Below are 21,590 nucleotides of genomic sequence, written 5' to 3'. Positions count from 1 at the left end.
CCCGGCAGCCTCCCCCTGTATCCGCGCTGCGGGTCCGCCCGGCAACCCGCACCGCCGCGTTCGTTCCGTTCGCTCGCTCGCTCCCTCACCCACCAGCTCCGCGCAGGGAAACCCGCGGCTCTGAGTCTCGCTGATGCCGGGAGCCGAGCCGAGCCGAGCCGAGCCGGGCCAAGCCCGTGATGCGGAAGCGCAGCGCGGCGCCGCCCGGAGGAGGCTGAGGGGACATCGGAAGGCTTTGGCGGCGCACCCGGGCGGGGCCGGAAGTGGCGCGAGAGGCGGAAGTTCCCCCGCCCCGGCGCTCCCGCTCGCTCGGTCCGTGGGGCTGCGCCGCGCCGTTCATGGTGAGGGGGGGCCGGGGGGCAGCGGGGGGCAGCGGGGGGCAGCGGGGGCTGGGGGCAGGCAGGAGATGGGGACCCGGCCCCCCGGTGGGTGACGGGGTGCGGGGGTCTCAGTCCCCAGGGCCGCGGTGCTGGTGAAGGGGGGGGGGGCGCTTGGAGAGCGGGTGCAGGGCTGCTGTGGGGGGGATCCGGCCCCCCAGCTGTGGGGTGGGGTGGAGGGGGAGCACTGGTGTGGTTGTCACTGTCAGCCCAGGACGGCGCCTGGGGATGGGGGCTCTGTGCCCCAGGGTGCTGGGCTGTGGCCTGGTGCGCTGGGGCTCCTGTCAGGGTGATGGGGACCGGTCCCTATGGCTGGAGGGAGCTGGAGCCGGAGCTTGGCGCCTTTGCACTGCAGGCGGCTCCCCTGTGGGCACCGCTGCCCGTGCCACTTCCTCGCCGTGTGAAGCACAAGGCGCCCGCGGAGCTGCGGCTCCGTCACGTTTGCTACGGGATCGTCCTGCTTTAAGTGACAGCAGGGCCCAAAGCACTCAGCGTGCTGCGGAGGTGGCAGGGCCCGGGGCCACCCCCTCACCCTGACACCAGAACCGTTAACAGTTAATGGCTTGATTAAGGATTTATGGTTAGCGGCTCTCAGAGCATTTGTGGGGCTAAGCCAGCAGGGCTCCTGTTACAGCCCGTGAGCTCATTAGCTGACTAACCGGGAGTGACCGGGCACTGTGGGCAGAGGTAGTGGGGATGTGGGACATTGGGTTTTGGTGTCCTAAGGAGGGAAGGGAGTGGGAAGCCCGTGTGTGCTTTAAGGGAATAGAGCTGTGGATAGGCTGTATTTTAACACACAGGAATCGTCCGCTCAAGCTCTGGGTGTTGGGAATTGCTCAGTTACCAGATTATTGGTTAAGGAAGAGCTTAAGGTGTAGAAGCTGTGGAAGAAACGAACACAGTCTTTGTGGGAAGGCACTGGCTGTTGCGGTGTGAAATGCTGCTCAGTGTTCACAGGGTTCCTCAGTGGCCAGGGTCATGTATGGTCTTTGGTCAGAACAAAGACCAAGTCTAAAACACTTGAGGAGTTCAGAGAGCAGCTGAGGCTGATGATGCTCTGTGTAAATAACCCCCAGTGACGTGAGCAGGGTGGTGCGTGTCGGGGCTGCCCGTGTAACCGCTCCCTCCTTCCTTGCAGGAAGAGATGTCGGGAGAAAGCGTGGTGAGCTCAGCAGTGCCAGCGGCGGCCACTCGCACCACCTCCTTCAAAGGCACCAGCCCCAGCTCCAAGTATGTGAAGCTCAACATTGGCGGTGCCCTCTACTACACCACCATGCAGACCCTGACCAAGCAGGACACCATGCTCAAGGCCATGTTCAGTGGCCGGATGGAAGTCCTCACCGACAGCGAAGGTAAGGGGCTGCCCTCGTGTCCTCGTGCTGGTTTCCTTCCCCTGCAGTGGAAAGAGCTCAGAAGAGGTTGGAAAAAAGTGTTAGAGAATGGAGAGGAGCATGTAGTTGTAGGCCTAGGTGTTTCTGTGGTTTGTAAGTCCTAAAGCTGAGCTTATACATCTGAGAAAAGGTGTGGAACAAAAAGGCTCGTGTGACTTGGGAGGAGTCATACGGAGACCAAAGGGAGACCTTACAGCAGTCTTCCAATGCTTAAAGGGGCTACAAGAAACCTGGAGAAGGGCTTTGGGAAAGGGCCTGTAGGGACAGGCCAAGGGGAATGGCTTGAACCTGCCAGAGGGGAGACTGAGATGAGCTCTGAGGCAGAAGCTTTCCCCTGGGAGGGTGCTGAGGCGCTGGCACAGGGTGCCCAGAGGAGCTGTGGCTGCCCCATCCCTGGCAGTGCTCAAGGCCAGGTTGGACACAGTGGCTTGGACCAGTGGAAGGGGTCCCTGCCCGTGGCAGGGTTGGAGCTGGGTGAGCTTTAAGGTCCCTTCCAAGCCAAACCAGGCTGGAATTCTATGAGTTGAATAGTTGTCTGGACAGCAGAAGGACAGTACCAAGTCCCAAGGCTCCTATCAGGCCCAGATAGTATGGGCTGTGCTTTTGGAACACTGACACTGAAGCTCTCAAGCGTATGGAAGATGGTGGGAGAGAGATTAAGAAGCTATGAGTGAGTCAGGGCTTGGGTATTTACATTGAAGCCCAGGAGGCAGTTCTCTTATCTTGTTCCCTTACCTCAAATCTACGTATAAAACGTGCTCTGAACACTGGGACCCTGGTTTAAAAGCTAAAAGCTGATATTTTGGAAATGAAATGGTTTTCTTATGAGAGTATGGATTGTTTCCTTCAGTGCAACAGAGCCAGAAACGTGCTGTTGTACTAGTGACAATCAAAGGAGAGAGCTGGCGAATGGCTCTCTCCATGTTAAATGTGTCTGGAAAGTAGGAACGTGCAGGATGTCAAACAACAGCCTTCTCAAGGAGCAGTGCCTGAACACTTCCTTACCAGATACACTGATTTTATCTTCTGATGATCTGAGATTCTTGAAAACATTTGAACTAATGCTATAGCTAAAACGTGTGTGTGATGAGTGCAGCTGGGAGCAGAGGTTCAGAGCAGCGTCCTCATGTTGTGGGAGTGTCACAGTTTAACTGGAAGCACAGCTGATGGGCTTGGCTACCCTGTCTGTAAGGATGGCTGGGAGTTGGGGACCTCTCCCCCTGCTGCTCAACCTCAGGCACTTGCCAAGCAGCAATTCCAAGTGAATTGAGGAAGCCCACCCTGGCGTGGTCCCGGCCCTTCCTCCGGGCGTCCTGGGTAGGTACCCCAGGAGGGCTGGTACATCCCGTCCCATTCCCAAGGCTGTAAGCTCAGGTCGGCTTGCTGGAGAGCAGCTGACAGAATCACTGCTGATGTGAGGGTAGCTGGAGTTTAAAGTGCTAAAATCTCGTACTCAAGGCAGCAAATCCCAAGTTGATTTTGCTCTGGATCCCACAGTGTCCGTGTGGGATTGCTCCGTTCTGCCAGTCTGTGTTTTAATAGGAATTTGATACTTCCTGTCTGTTGTAACTGAGACACTCCCATTGCAGCAGACCTTGCTTTATCTCCCCGGCCTGGTGTGACACTGGAAACTGGGACAATGGTATTGGAGCTGTTAAAGGAAACCCTTTTTATCTGAACTCCTTCAAAACAACCCCCGTTGGGCACACCCAGAGCCTGGCCCAAACACAGTGGTTCTGAGGAAAAGAGCTGAAGCTGGAAGGAGGCAACTTTTGAACCAGCCTCTGGAATGGGTCATGAGGGCTCCTCTTGGTTCAGATGCATTCTCCTGAGCCCAGCACCATCTCAGAGCTTAACAACTGCAGCCGGGAGACAGGAAAGCCTTTGAGTTCTCTCTGGTGGTGGGCGAGTGGTTGCAGCTTAGAAATGGTCCATGAGCTGTGGCACATTGTCATATTTGACCATCTTATGGTAAAGAGCAGAGAGAAGGGGGTAAGTTTTCCAGGTGCATCCCTTTCTTTCCAGGTTTCTTTTCTGCAGTGTGGCTGTTTCCCTCTCTTAGCTGTTGATCAACTGATGGAGGTGCATGTTTTTATCCAGCTCCCAGTAAGACTTGAGCATCAGGCAGGCTCCATTGTCAGGCTTCAGTGTCAGGCTGCTGTTTCATCTGTCAAAGCTTAGCCAGAAAATGCAGCCTGGTTCCATTTGAGTGTTTGGATGCTGTCCCTGAGACTTGTTGTAAAACAAGAGATGAATTCCTACTGTGAGGAGGTACCAGTTCAGGGGTTCCTCCCTCGGTAAATGGATCACAGGGCACTTCTGTAATGCTACCATTAAAATAGCTTCAAAGGACTCTAATTGAAACCCACTTCTTGGGCTCTGCACAGCCGTGGCTGAGTGGGACAGGGTCATTTCCCTGTGACTCATAGGATCATAGAATAGTTTGGGTTGGAAAGGACCTTAAGATCATCCAGTTCCAGCCCCCCTGCCATGGGCAGGGACACCTCACACTAAACCATCTCACCCAAGGCTTCATCCAGCCTGGCCTTGAACACTGCCAGGGATGGAGCATTCACAACCTCCCTGGGCAACCCATTCCAGTGCCTCACCACCCTCACAGGAAAGAATTTCCTCCTTATAGCCAACCTAAACTTCCCCTGTTTCAGTTTTAACCCGTTCCCCCTTGTCCTGTCACTGCAGTCCCTAATGAAGAGTCCCTCCCCAACATCCCTATAGCCCCCCTTCAGACACTGGAAGGCTGCTCTGAGGTCTAAGTCCTTGTGCTTTGGCTGTTTGGTTAAAACAGGAGGGCTTGAGCCACCCCTTGTACCTCGCAGTGCTGCTGGAAGTGTTTCCTCATCTCCAGGTGAAAATGAGCAATTCCTCCTCGGTTTCACCATCTGTAAACAGAAAGCTCCAGCAGGTTTTTACAGCCTGCAAAGGGAATCACAGTGGAGATAACAGAGAAGTTCGGGGATCAGAGCTGTGCTCCTGCCCTGCCCTTTACCTTCCTGCACGTTGACGAGCCAGCTCTGTCACCGCTGCAGTTGTGGAGTGGGGATGTCCTTGGTTATTAGCATGTCTGGTGCTCCCTCTTCTCCTTAAAACGGGAGATCTCACTTTCCACATGTCTGCACTGACAAATGGGCTGTTCCTGCTCTGGCTGGCCACATAGAGCCTGGATCAGTCTCTTGTTCTTTGATTTCTGTCTCTAGTTCTCCTGCCTCCAGCTTTCTAGTCTGCAGTTGTGAGCATGCTGTGTTTGAGGTAGCAGCACAACGATGGAGATGGGAAGCCTGTAGTAAACTGCTCTTGGGTGCCTCGGTTTTCCACAGCAAAGGGCCGCATTCCCTTTCGAATTGCACCAAATGTTCAGCCTTTACCAGCGATTCCATTCATGCAGAACACACAGGGGCTGCTTTAACCTACTTTCCTTATTTGTCCAAAATATGAGTCTCTCCCCACAAGCGTTTCCTCGCTGCATTCCTGAGCTGCAGCCTGGAAGAGCGGCCATCTGTTCATTTATGGAAACTGGAGCCTCAGCATCGCCTCCCATTGCTCAGGGTCCAGCCTGGTCGGGCAGCAGATGGGGGACAAGAGGCGAAGCTCAGCTCCTGGGTCACCGGTTGACTGGGAAGGACTTTGGTGGCAGCTCTGTCTCCTTTCCTTCACGCCGTTGTCAGCACGTAGCTGTACTTCAGATTCCACTTACTGTCTTGCAGCAGTTGATGTTGTGCTGATAACCCGTGTGTTCTACCCAAGTCAGTGTGCTCTGGGGGTATGCAGTGTTTGCCATGATGCTGCCCAGTCTGCACTGCCTTTCTCCTGCCAACCTTCCTGCACATCCACTGCATCACAGGGGGTTCTTGTGCTGTTTTCAGGTGCAAGAAGCTTTAGATGGTCAAATCTAGCTGGCTTTAGTGAGGAACAGCCCCGTGTGTGTCACAGGGCCCTACGATAGAAGGCAAGAAAATAACGTGTCAGGGCTTTGGGATAGAGGGAGAGCAGGGTTGGTTGGTTTGAGAATGAGAAGTATTTGTTCCTCTGTTTCAGTTAATGGTTGTCAATAACTGGGGAGCTATGAGAAACAAGAGAACTTCCCACCTTACTCCCCCATGCTCTGCACTGGAAATGCAGGAGGAAGAGGTATATTCCCTGGGCTCTCTGCTGCTCCGCTCCCCAGCTCAAGCAAGGAGCTGGAGTTTCTCCCTCTTGGCAGGATCCTGCTTGGTGTCAAGGCCTTTAGCCATGTTTGCCTCTGCTTCTCCTTCCTGTGCCCTTGCTCTGTCCCCAGGCTGGATCCTCATCGACCGCTGTGGCAAACACTTTGGGACCATCCTGAACTACCTGCGGGACGGGGCTGTGCCACTGCCGGAGAGCCGCAGGGAGATCGAGGAGCTCTTGGCTGAGGCAAAGTACTACCTGGTGCAGGGGCTGGTGGACGAGTGCCAAGCAGCCCTGCAGGTAGGTCACAGAGCTAAGGGGGTTCCTGTGGCCTGCAGCGAGGGGTCCACAAGAGGAGGCAGCGTCTGGGCAGAGCGAGATTCTCTGCTGGTCTCCGCTTTGGTGCCTTTCGGAGGCTGGGATGGAATGGAAATGGTTCACGTTGTTGAGCTGCTGGAGGCTGGTCCCATCCAGAAAGATGTCCCAGTGTTTAGTGCTGCCCACTCACAGGGATAAAGAGCTGCTCAGCTCCCTCCTCTGAGAGCATTCAGGGAGCAGCAGCCTGGTTCCTTTGCACTGTTCTTCGCTGCCATCAGGGTCTTACATGGCTAAATGATCCGCCATCAGCACAAGCACACTGACATCCTCAGCACAGACCACACAGGACCTTCCCAGTTCATAGGACCGTGCCTTAAGGTCTGTTTAATGTTCAGCTGCTGTTTGCTTCTTGTTTCAGCAGAACAAAGATGCATATGAACCGTTCTGCAAGGTACCAGTCATCACGTCCTCCAAAGAAGAGCAAAAACTCATAGCCACTTCCAACAAGGTAGGAGCCAGGCTGCACCCTGGGTTGGGAGGGTGAGAATGAGCAGTGATGTAGCCACAGAGGGGTTGCAGCCCCACTGCCAACCTGTGCATGGCAGTTGTGCACCAACAACAGTAACAACAGCTGGGCTTGGGCCTGATGGTGTCACATCCTATTGTAGCTTCTCTGCTGCGGGGTCTGGGTCGGCATTCCAGCTCTTCCTGTACTGCCTGTAACCGATCCATGGTTTGTGTTTTACAGCCAGCAGTGAAGCTGCTCTATAACAGAAGCAACAACAAATATTCCTACACCAGGTAAGTGGCTTCTGCTGCACTTGTTTGAAGTTTTAATAGACTAAAACCCATGACAAGCATTTGCTTTCTCTTCACTCGGAACCAATGACAGATTGCTGCTGGCATGCACTCAGGTTTTTCCCTATTAATTTCAACCTTCAGTCAGAAGGGAGTTTGCTGTCATCAATGGAAGGTTATTTCTGTGCCAGAGGAGTTCCTCTCATACTTCAGTGCAGCTGGCAGAGGCTCCTGGCCAGCTGCTGGCCTGCATTCCCCATGGGCTGCAGCACGTTCCTTGAATGCAGGAAGCTTTCTTGCTGCAGTGTTCTCAGTAAGTGGTGAAATCAAGCCCGGGACCTTGTCTCCTTTCCTTATTCTGTGTATGTTCCATGATACAACGCTGTTCCCGTCCAGCTGGTGCTGAGCTTGAGCTTAGGATTGGTTTTATTTGGGCGATACAATCTTTACACCAACTAAATGGTCCTGGGCAATATTATTCCCAGTACTGCTGATGTATTACTGCTTCTTCAGCAGCAGGTTTTCCTGCTTGTGCTAAAGCGGGTAAGTAAGTTACCCACTGCAGGGCTGGATGCCAGCTGTAAGCACTGCCTTGGCAGAGACACAGCGAGCTCAAGGGGACTGCTCACTGCCTGAGCCCCGTTGTGTTCCGTGTGCTGCCTTCGTTCCCTTGACGTGACCGACGTCTGCCTTCATCCCTTGCAGCAACTCGGATGACAACATGCTGAAGAACATCGAGCTCTTTGACAAGCTGTCCTTGCGGTTTAATGGGAGGGTGCTCTTCATAAAGGATGTGATTGGAGATGAGATCTGCTGCTGGTCTTTCTACGGGCAGGGGCGGAAGATCGCCGAAGTCTGCTGCACTTCCATCGTCTATGCTACTGAGAAGAAACAGACAAAGGTAAGAGCAAAGCCCTGGATGCTTCCAGCAAGGGGCTGCTGGCAGCGGCACCCTGACATCAGCTCTGCTCTGAGCACTCCTTTCTTTGTTGAGCCTCTCTGCAGAATAATCACTGCCATTCAAAGTGGTCCTGGTCCAGGGGGTGCATCGGAGTGAACGCCGCTTCCCTGCGGCACTTACACAGGGTGATTATGGTATCCTGTAGCTCAGGTTCGATCCCGTTCTTTATGTGCAGGCAAACTTGTGCGTTTAGCTGGGTTTGGTTGACATCCCTGTGTAAAGACAGGTCCTGGTGAGCAGCGACGTGACTTCCCCGTGCTGCCTTACCTTCCTGCCCTGAAAACCACCCCGTTTGCTGGCTCGGAAGCCAAGAACAGAACAGAAACGATTGCACTGGGAAAGATTCCCGTGCCCAGGGTGCAGTGAGGAGCCTTTAAGACCAGAAAGGCACCAGGGATTAAACCTGAGGTAGCCTGGTGCCCGCAGCCATCGCAGCGGGTGCGAGTGACGCTCTCTTTGCGGGGTGGGCAGGTGGAGTTCCCGGAAGCCCGCATCTACGAGGAGACGCTGAACATCCTGCTCTACGAGTCGCAGGACGGGAGGGGACCCGACAACGCGCTGCTGGAGGCCACGGGGGGGGCTGCGGGGCGCTCCCATCACCTGGAGGAGGACGAGGAGCGGGAGCGCATCGAGCGCGTGCGGAGGATTCACATCAAGCGCCCGGACGACAGGGCCCATCTGCACCAGTGACTGCTGCGGCGCTGCCCGGGAGCGCTGCCCCTCCTCTGCTCCAGCTCCCGCAGCACGGGAGCAGCGCTTCCCCTCGCGCTCAACGCGGGCTGTACATTACGTTTTGTAACAAACTAGGTTATGTTGGGGGTATTTAAATGCAGTAGTTGTAGGGCAAGGATCGAGGAGGTGACTGGGCAGCCCATAGATACGGTAAGGACCTGTTGAGCAGCTGGAGAAATGCCCTGAACTTACAGCACTCTTGTCTTTGCTATAGAGAGGAAGGGGGCTGGCTTCAGTAGCTATCCTGCACTTTAAACCATAGAGTCAGCCACACAGCTCCCCTCTAGGCACTCCCTGACCCTCTCTCTCCTCCCAGGCAGAGAACTGGGGTGATCTGAACACACCTGAGCTGCTGCAGAGCTCCCTTCTCCCTGTACCAATAGGGTTGGTGGCTCAGTGACTCCCAGGAGGACACGGGACATGTGCTGACTTGATTCCTATAGTGCTGGGGAGCTGCTCCTCCAAGGGTTCAGTGGAGCTTCTACAGCTCTGAGCTCTTTATCCCTTCTCTTCTTTATCTGAATGGTTCAAGGGTGGAAGATGTTCAGATTCCTCCAGAAGGAGGCTCGGGAGCAAACTGCATGGGATTGCTTTTCCTTAGGGTGGTGTTGACACCAGTGAGTGCTCAGAACTTCTGCCTGACCCTGGCTCTCAGCTCACAGCTCAGTGAGCTGAGCTTCCCTTATTGCAGCTAAGGCAGGAGCTGGGTTCAGAGCCCCTGTGCCAGCCCAGCATAGGCAGGAGCTATAGCTCAGTGCTGTAACTGATGCAGGAGCACTGTCTTGCTCTGAGTAAGGACAACACAAGTACTATGGGGACGAGGAGTAGAGTGGCCCAGAGGCAGTTAGTTCTTATCTGACTTACCCTGAGCACGTCCCAAGTCTCTTCAGAACCGGCAGCTGTGGGGAAGGGCAGAGCTGAAGTGGGTGCAGGAGCCCTCTGCGGTCCAGCTTTTTCTAAGAGTACTTTTCTATTATGAATGAATGTTTTATCTACCTCCTCATCTCTTGTTGCCTATCATGGACTCAAGTAACAGTTCCAGCAGAGGATGGTGTGCTACTCAATAGGACTGGATGCTGGAGGCTAATGCGCAGAGCCACAGCTATAATGCTTGATGAGAGGGAGGGAAACCCAATGTAGGAAGTCTTAAACTTCAGACTGGTAACTTGACAGCCACCAGAGGACTTTGGCCTGTTCTGGAAGGGTTTTGACCCTTCATGTGGAATATCTCATGCTGGGGTTAATGGCCAGACATCTCCTATGGAGCAGCAGCTCCATGTCCCTGTTCCTCAGTGATGGGGTTACATGGTTTTGTTATCTTCCTGCTGCAAGGATTCCAGCTCCTGGCTCAGGGCTGTTAATGGCACATTAACCTGTTAAAAACCAAAGGTGTTGCCAGCATCACCAGCTGCGTTACTCCAGTGTGTTTCAAAGAGCAGTTACACCCCAAACTCAGTCTAGCTTGGCTGTAGAGGCTAAAATAAAGTATTAAGTGTTTGCTTAGGGGTACAGTTTTGAGTCAAGTTAAGCTGAAATGATTTCAAAGTTAGGCTGAGGTCATCGGTCTGGTAACCAAAGACTTCTCTAAGCTACATGCAGATGGGGTTGTTGTACCCCTCTCCTCTCCCCTTTCTTCTTCAGAAATTGCTTCCCAAGAGCTCAGCAGTTAATGTGTAGTTCCACAGCTTCAGCTCTGTCCTGACGGTTACGGGCTTCTTTTGCAGGCTGTCCTTGCACGTGGTTGCAGAAGTCCATAGTGCAGTGGTGTTGTGAAGGACCCAGTGCCTCTCCCTTCTTCCCTTCCTGATGTGATAAGCTGGGGGGTGTGGAAGGAGAAGGCCCCCGAATTGCTCTGCTTTTCCAGGTCTCTGTACTTTGATCCTCACTGGCTGGTGCTGGGCTGGGCATGGGGTTGAGGGTCTGTAACAGACCCAGTGCCCTGGAAGGGTCCAGACCCTGCGCTGGCTGAAGCTGCTCAGTGTGACTGCTGTGTCTCAGCCGTTCCCTGTAGCCCTGCTGCAAACCCTGCTCCCTTTGCTCACCCCACAGAGCTGGCTCTCCTGTGGGACAGGCCGGGCCGCCCCATCCTCAGCTGTGCTGAGCTGCCTGCTTCCAACACAGCACCCCCACACTGGCTGCTCAGACCAAACCCAGTCACATCCTGCAGCACGGGAGCAGGTTCAGCTCCAGGAGGTGACACCAGTGCTAAGCATCCGTCAGGTCCCAGCTCTGTGATTAACCTCTCTGTAAATAGGTTCTTAACTGGCTTCAGGAGTTCCTCGTTCAGGTTCTGCAGAAACCAGGGGATGATTCTGTTTGCTCCTTGTACAGCAGTTACAGAGCTGGGGTTCACTCACTCCAGGGGAGTTGGAGTAGTTTCAGGTTTGTTACTGCACTTATGGGCAGGCTCTGCCTTAACCCTCCACGTGCTGTAGTTGTGTCCTCTGTCACCTTCGACCATCCTTTACCTGCTGGCCACTCGTCCTCAGGCTGTGGAGGGAGACTTTGTTAATGGCATTGCACAAATGCTCTCAGCTCTTGAGCCTTTTGACTGTAAATGGTTTTGCCTCCACAGCTTCCAGGTGAAGGTGGGTGCAGGGCTGAGGTCCTGGCCATGAGCAGCCCTGGATCATCTGGTACTGCCACAGGTAACAGGGAGCACAGCCCTGCCTGCTTTGGTTCTCCAGCCCCAGACACCAATAGTGACAGCACAGCAGTGTAGGGTGACTCAAGTCTTCTGTGTGGAAGTGATTTTGTCCAGCAGCAGCTTTAACCCTGGGTTCAATCTCCCATCAGGGTGTTCACTCCCACCTGTATCCACGTAGCTGTAGCACCAGTCTTACCTTAGAGCAAAGGGCAGGTAGATCCTTTCAGTCTTAATGGAGTTGTTCCGTCTCTCAGACAACAGCAGCAAATTCCTCTGTTCTGTACAATCATTCCCTCCTACTTTATACTTATGCACAGGAAAAGCTTCAGCTGCAGCTCAGTTTATGGTTGATGTTTGCAATATGTACTTTTTTTTTTAATGTAACACAATAAATTAGAAGATATTTCATATTTACATGGGGGTCACTTTATTGCTTGTCTGAAGCTGGCCTTGGGGTCCATGGAGCTGAAAGAAACAGCAGACATCATCCTCCCCCTGGTTTAGTTTGACCTCCCAGCAGAGAGCTGGGACTCTGCAGAGCCCAGGATGTGCAGGCTCTCAAAGTGCAGTTCCAGCCCAGGCAGTGCCAGAGCAGGAACTGCACCAGTTTGCCCCAACACGAAACAGCAGTGGAACAGCTTCCAAGTGGGAGGTGCAGAGAATTCCCACTTCCACCCCTCCCCTTGGCCACCTCAAGGGGACAGCAGTGCTAAAGGCTTTACCAGCCTGCCCCAGAGAAAAGGTGGTTTCAGACCAGAGTTGAGGCACTTCTGGTGAGCTAAGACTCAAGCACAGCCAGAGAAGCCTTCCTGCTCCTGTGTTAACCCTTCCTGACTGGGCAGAGCTCTCACCTCGTACTCAGTGCCTAGAGATGGACATTTTACATGTGGAACTGCAGCTTTCAGTTCCAGTGCCTCCCTGTAATTTTGTAATGAGCACCTTTGCTCACTGGAATGTTACAGCGAGATAACATCATTTATTTAGCTATATCAAATAGCTTTAAGCTATAAAAAAGAGCCTAAAAGATGCAAGCAAACTCAAATCACAGCAGCCCTGTGGCATCACAGATCCCAGGGCAGGTGTGAGTGCTGGTCTCATCCTGCAGGCTCCTTTCTGCCCCTGGCCAAGACAGCAACCAGGAACAGGGACTGTTGCTCATCAAGACTTTGCCTGGGTTGACACCTGGATGAGAAAAGGAAGGAGTCATCAGATGAGGTACAAGTGTGATGCCCTTGAGATGTCCTGGCTCTGGGAAAAGAGGCTGTGTGGTTTCTGTTCAGCAGCTGGCATGTAAAGTTACCCCCTTCATCTCCAGGCTGCAAGGACAGCTAATAGGTACCCCAAGGGGATTACATGGCCATGTGCAATTCCTCCATGGAGCTGTCAGCTAGCAGCATCACACACACTAAGCCCAGCAGTGAAGCACAAAGAATCACACCTTCCCCTGTTCCTCTGCCCATGCTAGCTGGAGAAAGCAAGCAGCAAGGTGCAAGGTGCAGTTCCCAATGCAGCCATGACCATCTATTACATGTTATCTTCCATAGGTAAGTACTAACTGAGTAGTTACATCATGCACCTCTGCTCTGCAAGATGAATCCAGTCCTCCTGAACTCACCCAAAGGGCCCTTGCTGGAACCGAGCTGTGCTTTCTACAGGGGTTGAGCAGAGGAGAAAGCCCAAGTCACATTCCCAGGGCTTGGCTGAGGCCTTACCACTGTCAGTTGTCCAGTTTTGGCTTTGAAGACCTGAGACTCCTGCCCCACACTGAACACCATCGTCCCTTCCTTCCCTGAGCCAATGCGGAACTGAAGGCTGCAAATACAGGCAGAAGTACTCACTAGATGCTTTCCCTGCAATAGGCTTTACTCTTTATTTCTGTTCCCTTGGCAAAGCTCCTTAGATCAGAAGATCTGAGCCCTCCAGCTTACGTAGATTTCCTAACCAATTGCATTATAGCACCCGAGCCAGCAGGGTTGGATGAATGGAGCATCCTGCCTGCGCCAGGCATTTGAATTCTCCTGGAGCAATTAAGCACTAGAAGATAAGCAGATCTGACCTGGAGAAAGCCACTGAACACACACAATCTAATTACAACTGAAATGCAAAGGGCAGAGAGGAAAGCTGGAGCAGGAGCCCGGTTTCATGTGCCATTCTCAATTCAGGCAGAGATTTGAGAGACAGACTGCATCCACCTGCCCTTAGCTTGGTGGTGTGACCGAGAGGGGCCTGTGCTCCAATGTCACATTTCAGGGCCTTCTCAAGCTGCCAGGGAGAGGAGCATTTATCCTGAAGTGACCCAGGCTTTTCTCAGGCCGTGCTAATGGGATCTGCTGTAAAACCACTAAACCACAACCTCAGCCCCAGGTCACGGCGGCAGAAGCCTGGAAAAAAAAAGGGGTTTTAAACTACAGGCACCTATGATCAAGTTGATGTTTTAGGCAGTTGGGTCATGGGCAGCTGCTAGGGCAGAGCAGCACCAGCAAGGTGCAACCACAACCAGCATAGAAGGAAGCTTCATCAGCATGGGACAGCCACAGCCTCTCTGGGCACCCTGTGCCAGTGCCTCAGCACCCTCACAGGGAAGAGCTTCTGCGTAAGAGCTCATCTCAGTCTCCCCTCTGGCAGGTTAAAGCCATTCCTCTGTTTGATTCAGCCCACAATGATCAGCTCAGGGCACTATCTGCTGTGAATAGGTTTGACTTAAGTAGTCCAGCCCAGGCTCTTCCCTAAAACCCACCCTGCAGGACACTGCCCATTGCACTGCCTTCCTTACCTTCCCTGTGCAACTTTAACGAGGTTTTGCTTATTGGCCAGCATGCAGAGCTTCGTGACCGTCTCAAAGACGTGCTCACACTGAAGGATCACATCTCCCTGGAACAAGAAAGAGGCACGAAGTCATCAGGTATTGCCCAGCACGTAAGGCACCCAGCAGCTGTGCAGAGAAACTCCTTTTAATGCTGGAGCAGTGGCTGCTGCACAGAAGAGACAAATACCTACCCAGCAATTACAACCACTGATACCTACCCAGCAATTACAACAGCCATATACAAGTCTGGTTTGTCAAATATCCTTTTGGAAATCATAGAATCAAATCATAGAATAGTTCGGGTTGGAAAGGACCTTAAGATCATGCAGTTCCAACCCCCCTGTCATGGGCAGGGACACCTCACACTAAACCATGGCACCCAAGGCTTTGTCCAACCTGGCCTTGAACACTGCCAGGGATGGAGCATTCACAACCTCCCTGGGCAACCCATTCCAGTGCCTCACCACCCTAACAGGAAAGAATCTCCTCCTTATAGCCAATCTAAATCTTTTACAGGGACTATTCAGGATTTAGAGCAACTTGGGCTCCAAAAAGCAGGTAAGGGAAGGCTTTCCTGGTGAGACAGCAAGAATGTAAAGGTCCAGCTGATTACAGAAGTAGTAAACATCAGCGACTGTGGAATCCCAGCATTTCGTAGGAAGATGAAAATCCCAAACTGGTTTGGGTTGGAAGGGACCTTAAAGCTCCTCCAGTTCCAACCCCTGCCACGGGCAGGGACACCTTCCACTAGAGCAGCTTGCTCCAAGCCCTGTCCACAACCTGGCTTTGAGCACTGCCAGGGATGGGGCATTAATATGTTAGATATTAATGCTATTAAACACATCAACTACAAGACCTGACTGTTATCTACCTTCTGTTTGTTGTCCTCAGGAACATGAATGACCACAATCCCATCGCTCAGGTTACTGGTGGAAATACCTTCAAAAGAAAAGCAGGAATTAGAGGGAAAAGTGCCAAAGACAGTTCCAGGCCAGTGTTAGGGTGCTGCTCCTGCAGGGAGATCAACTCCAGCCTTCGTTTTGGGAATGCAGGAGGCAGAATGCATGTATTCCAGCCTGGGCTGCTGTTCAGACAGTGGCACGATGAAAAAATACCTAGAAAAGGGAGTGATGTGTGGGTTCCCCTCAATGCCAGCAGAAAGCAATCTCCTCCTGCCTTTAAGTGTTTCAAACTGCATCCTCTTTCTCCTAACTTATACTCCAAGGACCTGCATGCTGACACCCAAACAGAGTTTCAGAAGCCCCACATGCAGCAAGGGCAGACCCCCAGGGACTTCCACCCTTACCTTTCAGAGTGGCATAGTCTATCTTCTGCTTGATCTTGGCCATTTCCACCACATAGGCTGAGGACTGGGTCAGAACAAGGAGCCGGTCCCGTGCTTTGAACCCGTTCCTGTCGTACTTTATCACGGGGGTCACATACTGGAAACAACAAGTTGGTATCAGCATCACTCAGTACCACAGGGTGCTGTGCTGGAGGCAGGCCAGCAAGGAGCAGCTCTGCACCCTGGAGCAGCAGAACCTCTGCTGACAGCAGTCTGCTTTCTTTCCACTTGGACATTCAGATGGCAGAACGATGCTGTGAGAAAGATGGTTTCCCTGTGCCCTCTATGCTGTGACCATGGGAAGTGCAGCACACACCTGCACTGCTGCAGCCCCTATAGGGTTTAGTGATGCTTTTTAAGCATTTATTAAGAGAAATCTGAAGTAATTGTGCATTTTGAAACCTGCCTCCAGTTTAAGAACAAGGACACACTCTCCACACTGCTATTGCATGGCTGCAAGGCAGCCTCAGGCACTATAGAGCACCCAATACTGTGTGACTCCAGGGAAGCTGCTTCAAGAGCTGCTGTGCTCCAGCTCCCCTTCCCTTACCTTGATCTTCTCACCGTGGAGGAGCTGCAGCACTTTGGGGTTTATGTCATTCTCTTCTGAGGAGCAAACCAGAAAGATAAACTTGAGTGCAGGTGACAGGCACCATTCCCACCAGCACAGCTGCAGAGAGCTGCACTCATGGTCTTCATCCCACTGTCCTTGTCCCCTTGGTACCCTGCCCTCTTCTGAACTGGGGGTTCCAGCTGCTCCCAAACCCATGTCTGTGATTCTTCCTGCCTGACAAGGCATTCACACGGGGGGTTCAGGCCCTGGCACAGGAGGGCTCATGCCAAGAGCCATGCTGAATATCTATCCCTTCTACCCAGCTCTCTGGGAGCTTCCAAGGACCCAGCATTGCACCCACACCACTGAACTCAGGACAGCCACAGAGGAAGGGAACTCAAATGGTCGGGCCCAAAGGCAGCAGGTGATGCTGTCTTTGCCAGATGGGAATTTCTCCTGGAAGCCAAGTCTGTTCTGTCAGGAATGTTCCTGAGCAAGGAGCTGTGCTCCTCAGGGCTTTGGGGTGCACTCACTCAGGCGGGTGTCTGCGAATGGCTGGTTGATGCTCTGCACGTAGCCCTCCTTCTTCCCTCGGAAAACAGCACTTGTCACCACCTTCTGCTCTAACTGTTTGGAGAAGGAGCAGCCTTTATCCTCCTGGAGTTTCTCCATCAGGAGCATCAGCAGTTGTGCCACAGACACCATTCCCCCTCATGCAGGACCTACCCGATGTGAGCTGCCTTTCTTCCCACACCTTTAGGTCGTTCCCATTTCATACCACATAAAGGGGTAGCGGGGACTAAAGAGCCCTACATGTTTTTCTTATTTATGGATCTTTCCCATTACATGACGTGCAGTTTTCATTCCATAAAGGTAAGACCCACGGGTCTGTAGAACCACACTGTGCATTGCCAGGGCCACTGAAGCCAACACCAGGCTCAGGAGTACTCGCTCGGAGGGAGGAGCAGCCGTGTGCAGCCTGCCTTTCAGACAGTTGAGGGCGCAGATGTCCCACCTGCACAGCCCGTTTTAGCTCACACATTCACATTCCACGTATCACTTACCTGCACTTTCCTCTCAGCAGTAACACCTCGGCAGTATTTCCTCACCAGGTTCCTAATGCAGATTTTCTGTAGCATCTCAGATGTCTACGTTAAGGAAAAGAAAACAGCAGCGAGGTTGTGCCAGCAGCTCCTGCTGCAGTCCTGGCAGACACTCACTCAGTGCAAGCTGGTTTTAACATCAAGTTACAACTCCGTTTGAGCTCCCCCAGCCCAGAGAGTTGCCTACAAGGAGCACTGGTACCAGAGCAGGGCTGATGCCCACCAAGCAGTTGAGTCATTTCTAGAGTTACTAAAAGCCACCTTCACCTCTCCCAAAGCCTGCAGCAATCCTCACCTCTTCCAGGATGGATGGAGGCTGGAGCCAGCTCTTGTCCAAGACGTTTTTTGGGATGTGGTCTCTGAGCTTCATCAAGTACTTGTACTGCACAAGCCTCACAAATTCAATGTTCTCTGGGCAAAGGGGCTTCTTCCGATTGATGAAGCCATTTATGAACCTACAGAGAATTCAGAACCAGAGCTTACAGGTTACTTCCAGAAAGCAATGGAAGTGAAGGACAAGTCACAGAAGGCAGAAAACAGGCACAGATCATTGAGGCTGCCTCAGGTACGCTACCACCTGTGTTACAGCAGTGGAAACCTTCAGCTTTATAGCATTCCAAATGAATTTGTGGAAGTCAGAATTGATGAAGATGTGACAGGCATTTCTGACCAACCCCATCTGGCAACTGTCCTCACTGCAGTGGTACCTTAGAAACAGGGGGTGAAGGAGATGGTTTTGACTCGCTGCACTGCAGGTATTCCAGATTCATTGTCCAGAGACCATCACCACGCTGTGACCCACCACCCACCGCCCTCCCCACAACCACCACGCAGTGATAGTTACTTCCTGATTATCTGAACTGCCCACGTCCTCCTTTTGGCCTCTTTCCGTGCCAGCACTCCTCGCCAACACGCCTCCAGCTTGATAGCTGCAAGAATTCATCAGGTCCTCGTGTTAGTATCATAGCTCTGGAGCTATACTACCCTTTAAGTTCACACAGCAGAGGTTACAGCTGGCTCTTCTGCAGCTCTTCCCATCAGCTGGTCTTTACAGTAAGAACAACTTCTCCACTCTAACTGGCTGACCCAGCATCCCCTGCACCGTAGAACTCTGCGTTGAGATGGTGCCAGCCTCCTGCTGTCCCCCATCCACAGCAAATAGCCCACCTCAGAAAGCTGCCCTTTGAGCTACTCAGAGCTAAACAGAGCTAAAGGGACCTCTGTGAATGCTCTTCACATGGGCATCCCCTGCCTCTCACCCCAACACCCACAGCCCTGAGGGGAAGCTGCAAGTGGTATCTGCAGCAGTGTGGATTCCTGACCTCCCAAAGCTACAAGCATAGCCCCAGAAGAGAATCCTCAATTCCAGAGCCCATACCTGCTTCTCTCTTCTTCAGGTACTCCCTTTTCCCAAGGAAGCCTTTGTATTTGGCCTGTAGCCTTGAAACTGGCAAAAAGAGGAGGAAAAAAAAAGCAGGGATGTTGCTCATGATAGGGGATGGAACTGGATGATCTTTAAGGTCCCCTCCCACCCAAACCATTCTAGGATTCAGAAGCTGTGCTCCCAGCAATCAGACACTGATTGCAGCCAAGGCAGAGGAGGGTCTGCACAGTCCCTGAGGAACAGAGGTGCCAAAGCACCAACAGGACCAAAAATAGACTGTGCAGGTAAATGTGCCCTGAGGCAGCTCCATGGCATTTCTGCATTTCAAGCTTCAGTTATACACAGATAAAGGGAGTGGGAAACGTACTTAACAAGTGCTTTCTGATTTCAAATGCATCTTCAGTAGCAAACAGAGTCTTTGGAAAACGAATGAAGATTTTGGTTCTGAAAGAGAGATCATGAACAGCTTATTGCCAGGGAGCCACGGTTTCAGCTGCCCTAACCAGGCTCAGAGTCCTCCAACCCACCACAGTGCTAATGAGTTACATCTCCTTCTGCAACTTCTTCATTTGTCTGGCTGGCACATCCTAAAAGGGTGCCAAGGGCTTGGAAAAGGGTGGCAGGGAGAGGGTAGGAAGCAAAACCCCAGTTACTGCACAAGGCCCCAGGTGCCCTGGAAGGTGCAGTGTGGAGACTTCTGCCTCTACACAACTTGTATTCTCAAGCCATAGGTTGAAGATGATGTTAAAGAGGATCAAATCTAGGAAGCACCGCACAACTGAGCAGCAGAGGTCACAGCCAGAGAAAGGATTTACCTTCCTAATTTGTATTCCTCAGGCTTGTAACCAAGATGCTTGATAAGCCTCTCCACACCCTCAACTGCTGGCCCATGCCAGTGTGGCCACGTAGCTGGACAGAGAGATTTATACCTGGAAGATCAGCAAGAGATCAACACAAGTGACTTGATGCTTGAAGAACTCCTTCCTGAACCTTTTCTCCCCCAGATTCCTAGTGCTTTATCCAAAGCAGAGGATGCCAAAGCAGGACAAACTAGATACAGACAGAAGACGCACACTAAGGTTATTTCTGAAGCAGAACAGTGTCTGCTGACACCTCCACATCTCCTACTGCTGGGACTTGCCTTTCAACAGGCCTTGCTCCAAGGCCCTCGCAGGAGGACAGGTTTACCTGGCCACAGGGGAGCAGCTCCACTCACCTTTGCAGGAAGAGCTCGTACTTGCGCCGGTAGGCGAAGCCGGCGCGTCTCACCCGCAAGTGCTCCATCAGGCCCAGGTACTTCACCTGGTGACGGATCAGGAAATCATCAAACTTCCCTGCAGCAAGAACACGCATTCAGTGGGAAATACCGAGTGTGGAAGCTCCCTTACTTAGAATCATAGAATGGTTTGGGTTGGAAAGGACCTTAAGATCATCCAGTTCCAACCCCCCTGCCATGGGCAGGGACACCTCATGCTAAACCATGCCACCCAAGGCTTTATCCATGTATTGACATAAATAAGGAAGGGGTATGTACACACCACAGAGTGTGTATACATATACACTGTGTGCCTAGCTATAAGTTAAAGTCTCCCTCACTTCCTTCATCTCAACTGTGTCACCAGCCCAATGCCTTACCAGGCTCCTTGTTGTCATTTGGTTTAATGCATCGGACATAGGAAGGCTCCTTGGACATCAGGATTTCTATAAGACTCATCAGACTCGTTTTGAACTGGGTTGCAACCTAAGATGACAATGGAAGAACTTCCTTAGCTTTGGAGCTCATGGCTGCAGTAACTGCAATCAACTCATTCCCCTACTCTCATCTTAAAAATAAGCAAAAGGCTGGCGCATGCATTAGGACCACAGAGCTTCTGAAGCACAGTCAGGTGCAAGTCACCTGGACAGAGTGCTTAGCTGGAAGATCTGAACCTCTGCCATGCAGCTGGACATGGAAGGCAGCACTTCAGAACCCAACTACTGCTGGCTGCTAGGCACAGGGCTAATTTTGGAAGGATGCATTAATAACAGCATTAAGGTATGTCACTTTGCTAGCTGCTGTCTCAGCGGTATCAACCACCATGATTATAACACCAGCAAAATTAATAATCCACCGAGTTCAGGACTAAGGACAGGATCAGCAGTTAAAGCAAGACTTGGGAAGCTGAGTTTCTATTTAAAGGTAAGACTAAAGATGAAACTCACAGTCTCTGGTCTCCTCCTGTTGTCGAGTTCTGATAGCAAGAAGCAGTCCCTGAGGATGCCATTTTTAGAGTTGCACAGCACCTGGAACAGGAGATATAGGAGAAAATTAAAAGCTGCCTTATTTAGCAGCTGTGCTATTCCTACTGTGAGGTTGCTACACTGGAGCAGCACAGCTGTAAGGACACACAGGTAGGTGCCTAAAGAACAGTGCTAAGGAGAAATACACATTCTTGTTTGCTACAGAGATTAAATGCATCTGCAAAACTTTTCTTATTGAAGCATGATGATTTAAGTTAACAGCATCTCTTTTCTGTCCTTACCTCTTTCAGGTTTCTGTACAATAGATCATTATTCTTCTCCAGAAATCCTGAAGAAGAAAAAGTAGTTTGATTCGTTTGGAGGCCACACACTTCAGCACAAAACCTGGATATTTATATCCACAAAATTCTCACTGCATTCACATTTAAGACTTCCAAGTAACAGTACCCTCAGAGGGCAGGTATGTTGTAATTCATCTTCCCGTCATCACCTCCCAGATTGGCTTAAAAGCACAGGTAACTTCTAGGCAAGCTCTGTGCTCACACTCACCAACAGCACAGTAAGTGACTTCTCCTGCGTAGTGAAGGAGGCGGAAATCCACCCAGTCAATGGATTTCCGTGTTTTCTGGTCTGCAAGCTTGCGACTGTGGGGAAAACACACAGAAAACCAAGAGAAAAAGGAGCAGACGGACTTCCTCAGCTTGTAGAAAAGCACCTGCATGAAAAGCAGCTGTAGGACAGCTGGAAATCGAGTGTTTGTTCCTACTGAT

The 21,590-nt window shown here is 52.0% G+C and overlaps 2 protein-coding genes across 10 annotated transcripts in view; one reads left to right on the top strand and one right to left on the bottom strand.

Moving 5' to 3' along the window:
- The first annotated feature begins 242 nt into the window (after positions 1 to 242).
- KCTD10 (potassium channel tetramerization domain containing 10) lies at positions 243 to 9,392 on the top strand. Of its 2 annotated transcripts, none has more exons than XM_062615503.1 (7): positions 243 to 341; positions 1,516 to 1,729; positions 6,063 to 6,232; positions 6,672 to 6,758; positions 6,999 to 7,051; positions 7,754 to 7,949; positions 8,481 to 9,392. In XM_062615503.1, the coding sequence occupies exons 1-7, from the start codon at positions 339 to 341 to the stop codon at positions 8,697 to 8,699; spliced, it is 942 nt and encodes a 313-aa protein (XP_062471487.1). In that variant the 5' UTR covers positions 243 to 338; the 3' UTR covers positions 8,700 to 9,392. The 2 variants fall into 2 exon arrangements, with proteins under 2 accessions (XP_062471487.1, XP_062471477.1); XM_062615493.1 differs by having other exon boundaries at positions 6,669 to 6,758.
- Positions 9,393 to 12,342: 2,950 nt separating this feature from the next.
- MYO1H (myosin IH) overlaps positions 12,343 to 21,590 on the bottom strand; it is a 37,112-nt gene continuing 27,864 nt past the window's right edge. For all 8 annotated transcript variants that reach the window (XM_062615463.1, XM_062615449.1, XM_062615437.1 and 5 more), the window contains exons 15-32: positions 21,370 to 21,464; positions 21,102 to 21,148; positions 20,782 to 20,862; positions 20,215 to 20,320; positions 19,796 to 19,913; positions 19,395 to 19,508; positions 18,947 to 19,023; positions 18,574 to 18,642; positions 18,040 to 18,124; positions 17,491 to 17,650; positions 17,157 to 17,240; positions 16,626 to 16,719; positions 16,090 to 16,145; positions 15,501 to 15,636; positions 15,066 to 15,133; positions 14,162 to 14,259; positions 13,101 to 13,200; positions 12,343 to 12,570 (exon numbers count right to left, since the gene is read on the bottom strand). In XM_062615463.1, coding sequence (XP_062471447.1) covers positions 12,547 to 12,570; positions 13,101 to 13,200; positions 14,162 to 14,259; positions 15,066 to 15,133; positions 15,501 to 15,636; positions 16,090 to 16,145; positions 16,626 to 16,719; positions 17,157 to 17,240; positions 17,491 to 17,650; positions 18,040 to 18,124; positions 18,574 to 18,642; positions 18,947 to 19,023; positions 19,395 to 19,508; positions 19,796 to 19,913; positions 20,215 to 20,320; positions 20,782 to 20,862; positions 21,102 to 21,148; positions 21,370 to 21,464 — 1,612 coding nt within the window. In that variant the 3' untranslated portion in view covers positions 12,343 to 12,546. The remainder of the gene's footprint in view (positions 12,571 to 13,100; positions 13,201 to 14,161; positions 14,260 to 15,065; positions 15,134 to 15,500; positions 15,637 to 16,089; positions 16,146 to 16,625; positions 16,720 to 17,156; positions 17,241 to 17,490; positions 17,651 to 18,039; positions 18,125 to 18,573; positions 18,643 to 18,946; positions 19,024 to 19,394; positions 19,509 to 19,795; positions 19,914 to 20,214; positions 20,321 to 20,781; positions 20,863 to 21,101; positions 21,149 to 21,369; positions 21,465 to 21,590) is intronic.

This window comes from Pezoporus occidentalis, unplaced genomic scaffold (genome assembly GCF_034315485.1).
Source record: "Pezoporus occidentalis ecotype Australia unplaced genomic scaffold, CSIRO_AGI_Poc_V1 ctg102, whole genome shotgun sequence".
Taxonomy (NCBI): Eukaryota; Metazoa; Chordata; class Aves; order Psittaciformes; family Psittacidae; genus Pezoporus; species Pezoporus occidentalis.
Note: the sequence above shows the minus strand (reverse complement) of the source record. Positions and strands in the feature narration are given on the sequence as shown.

Excerpts from the sequence above, each read along its gene's own strand:
- KCTD10 (XM_062615493.1), top strand. Across the intron at positions 6,233-6,668 it reads AGTGCCAAGCAGCCCTGCAG|CAGAACAAAGATGCATATGA; the intron begins GTAGGTCACAGA and ends TTCTTGTTTCAG. Across the intron at positions 7,950-8,480 it reads CTGAGAAGAAACAGACAAAG|GTGGAGTTCCCGGAAGCCCG; the intron begins GTAAGAGCAAAG and ends CGGGGTGGGCAG.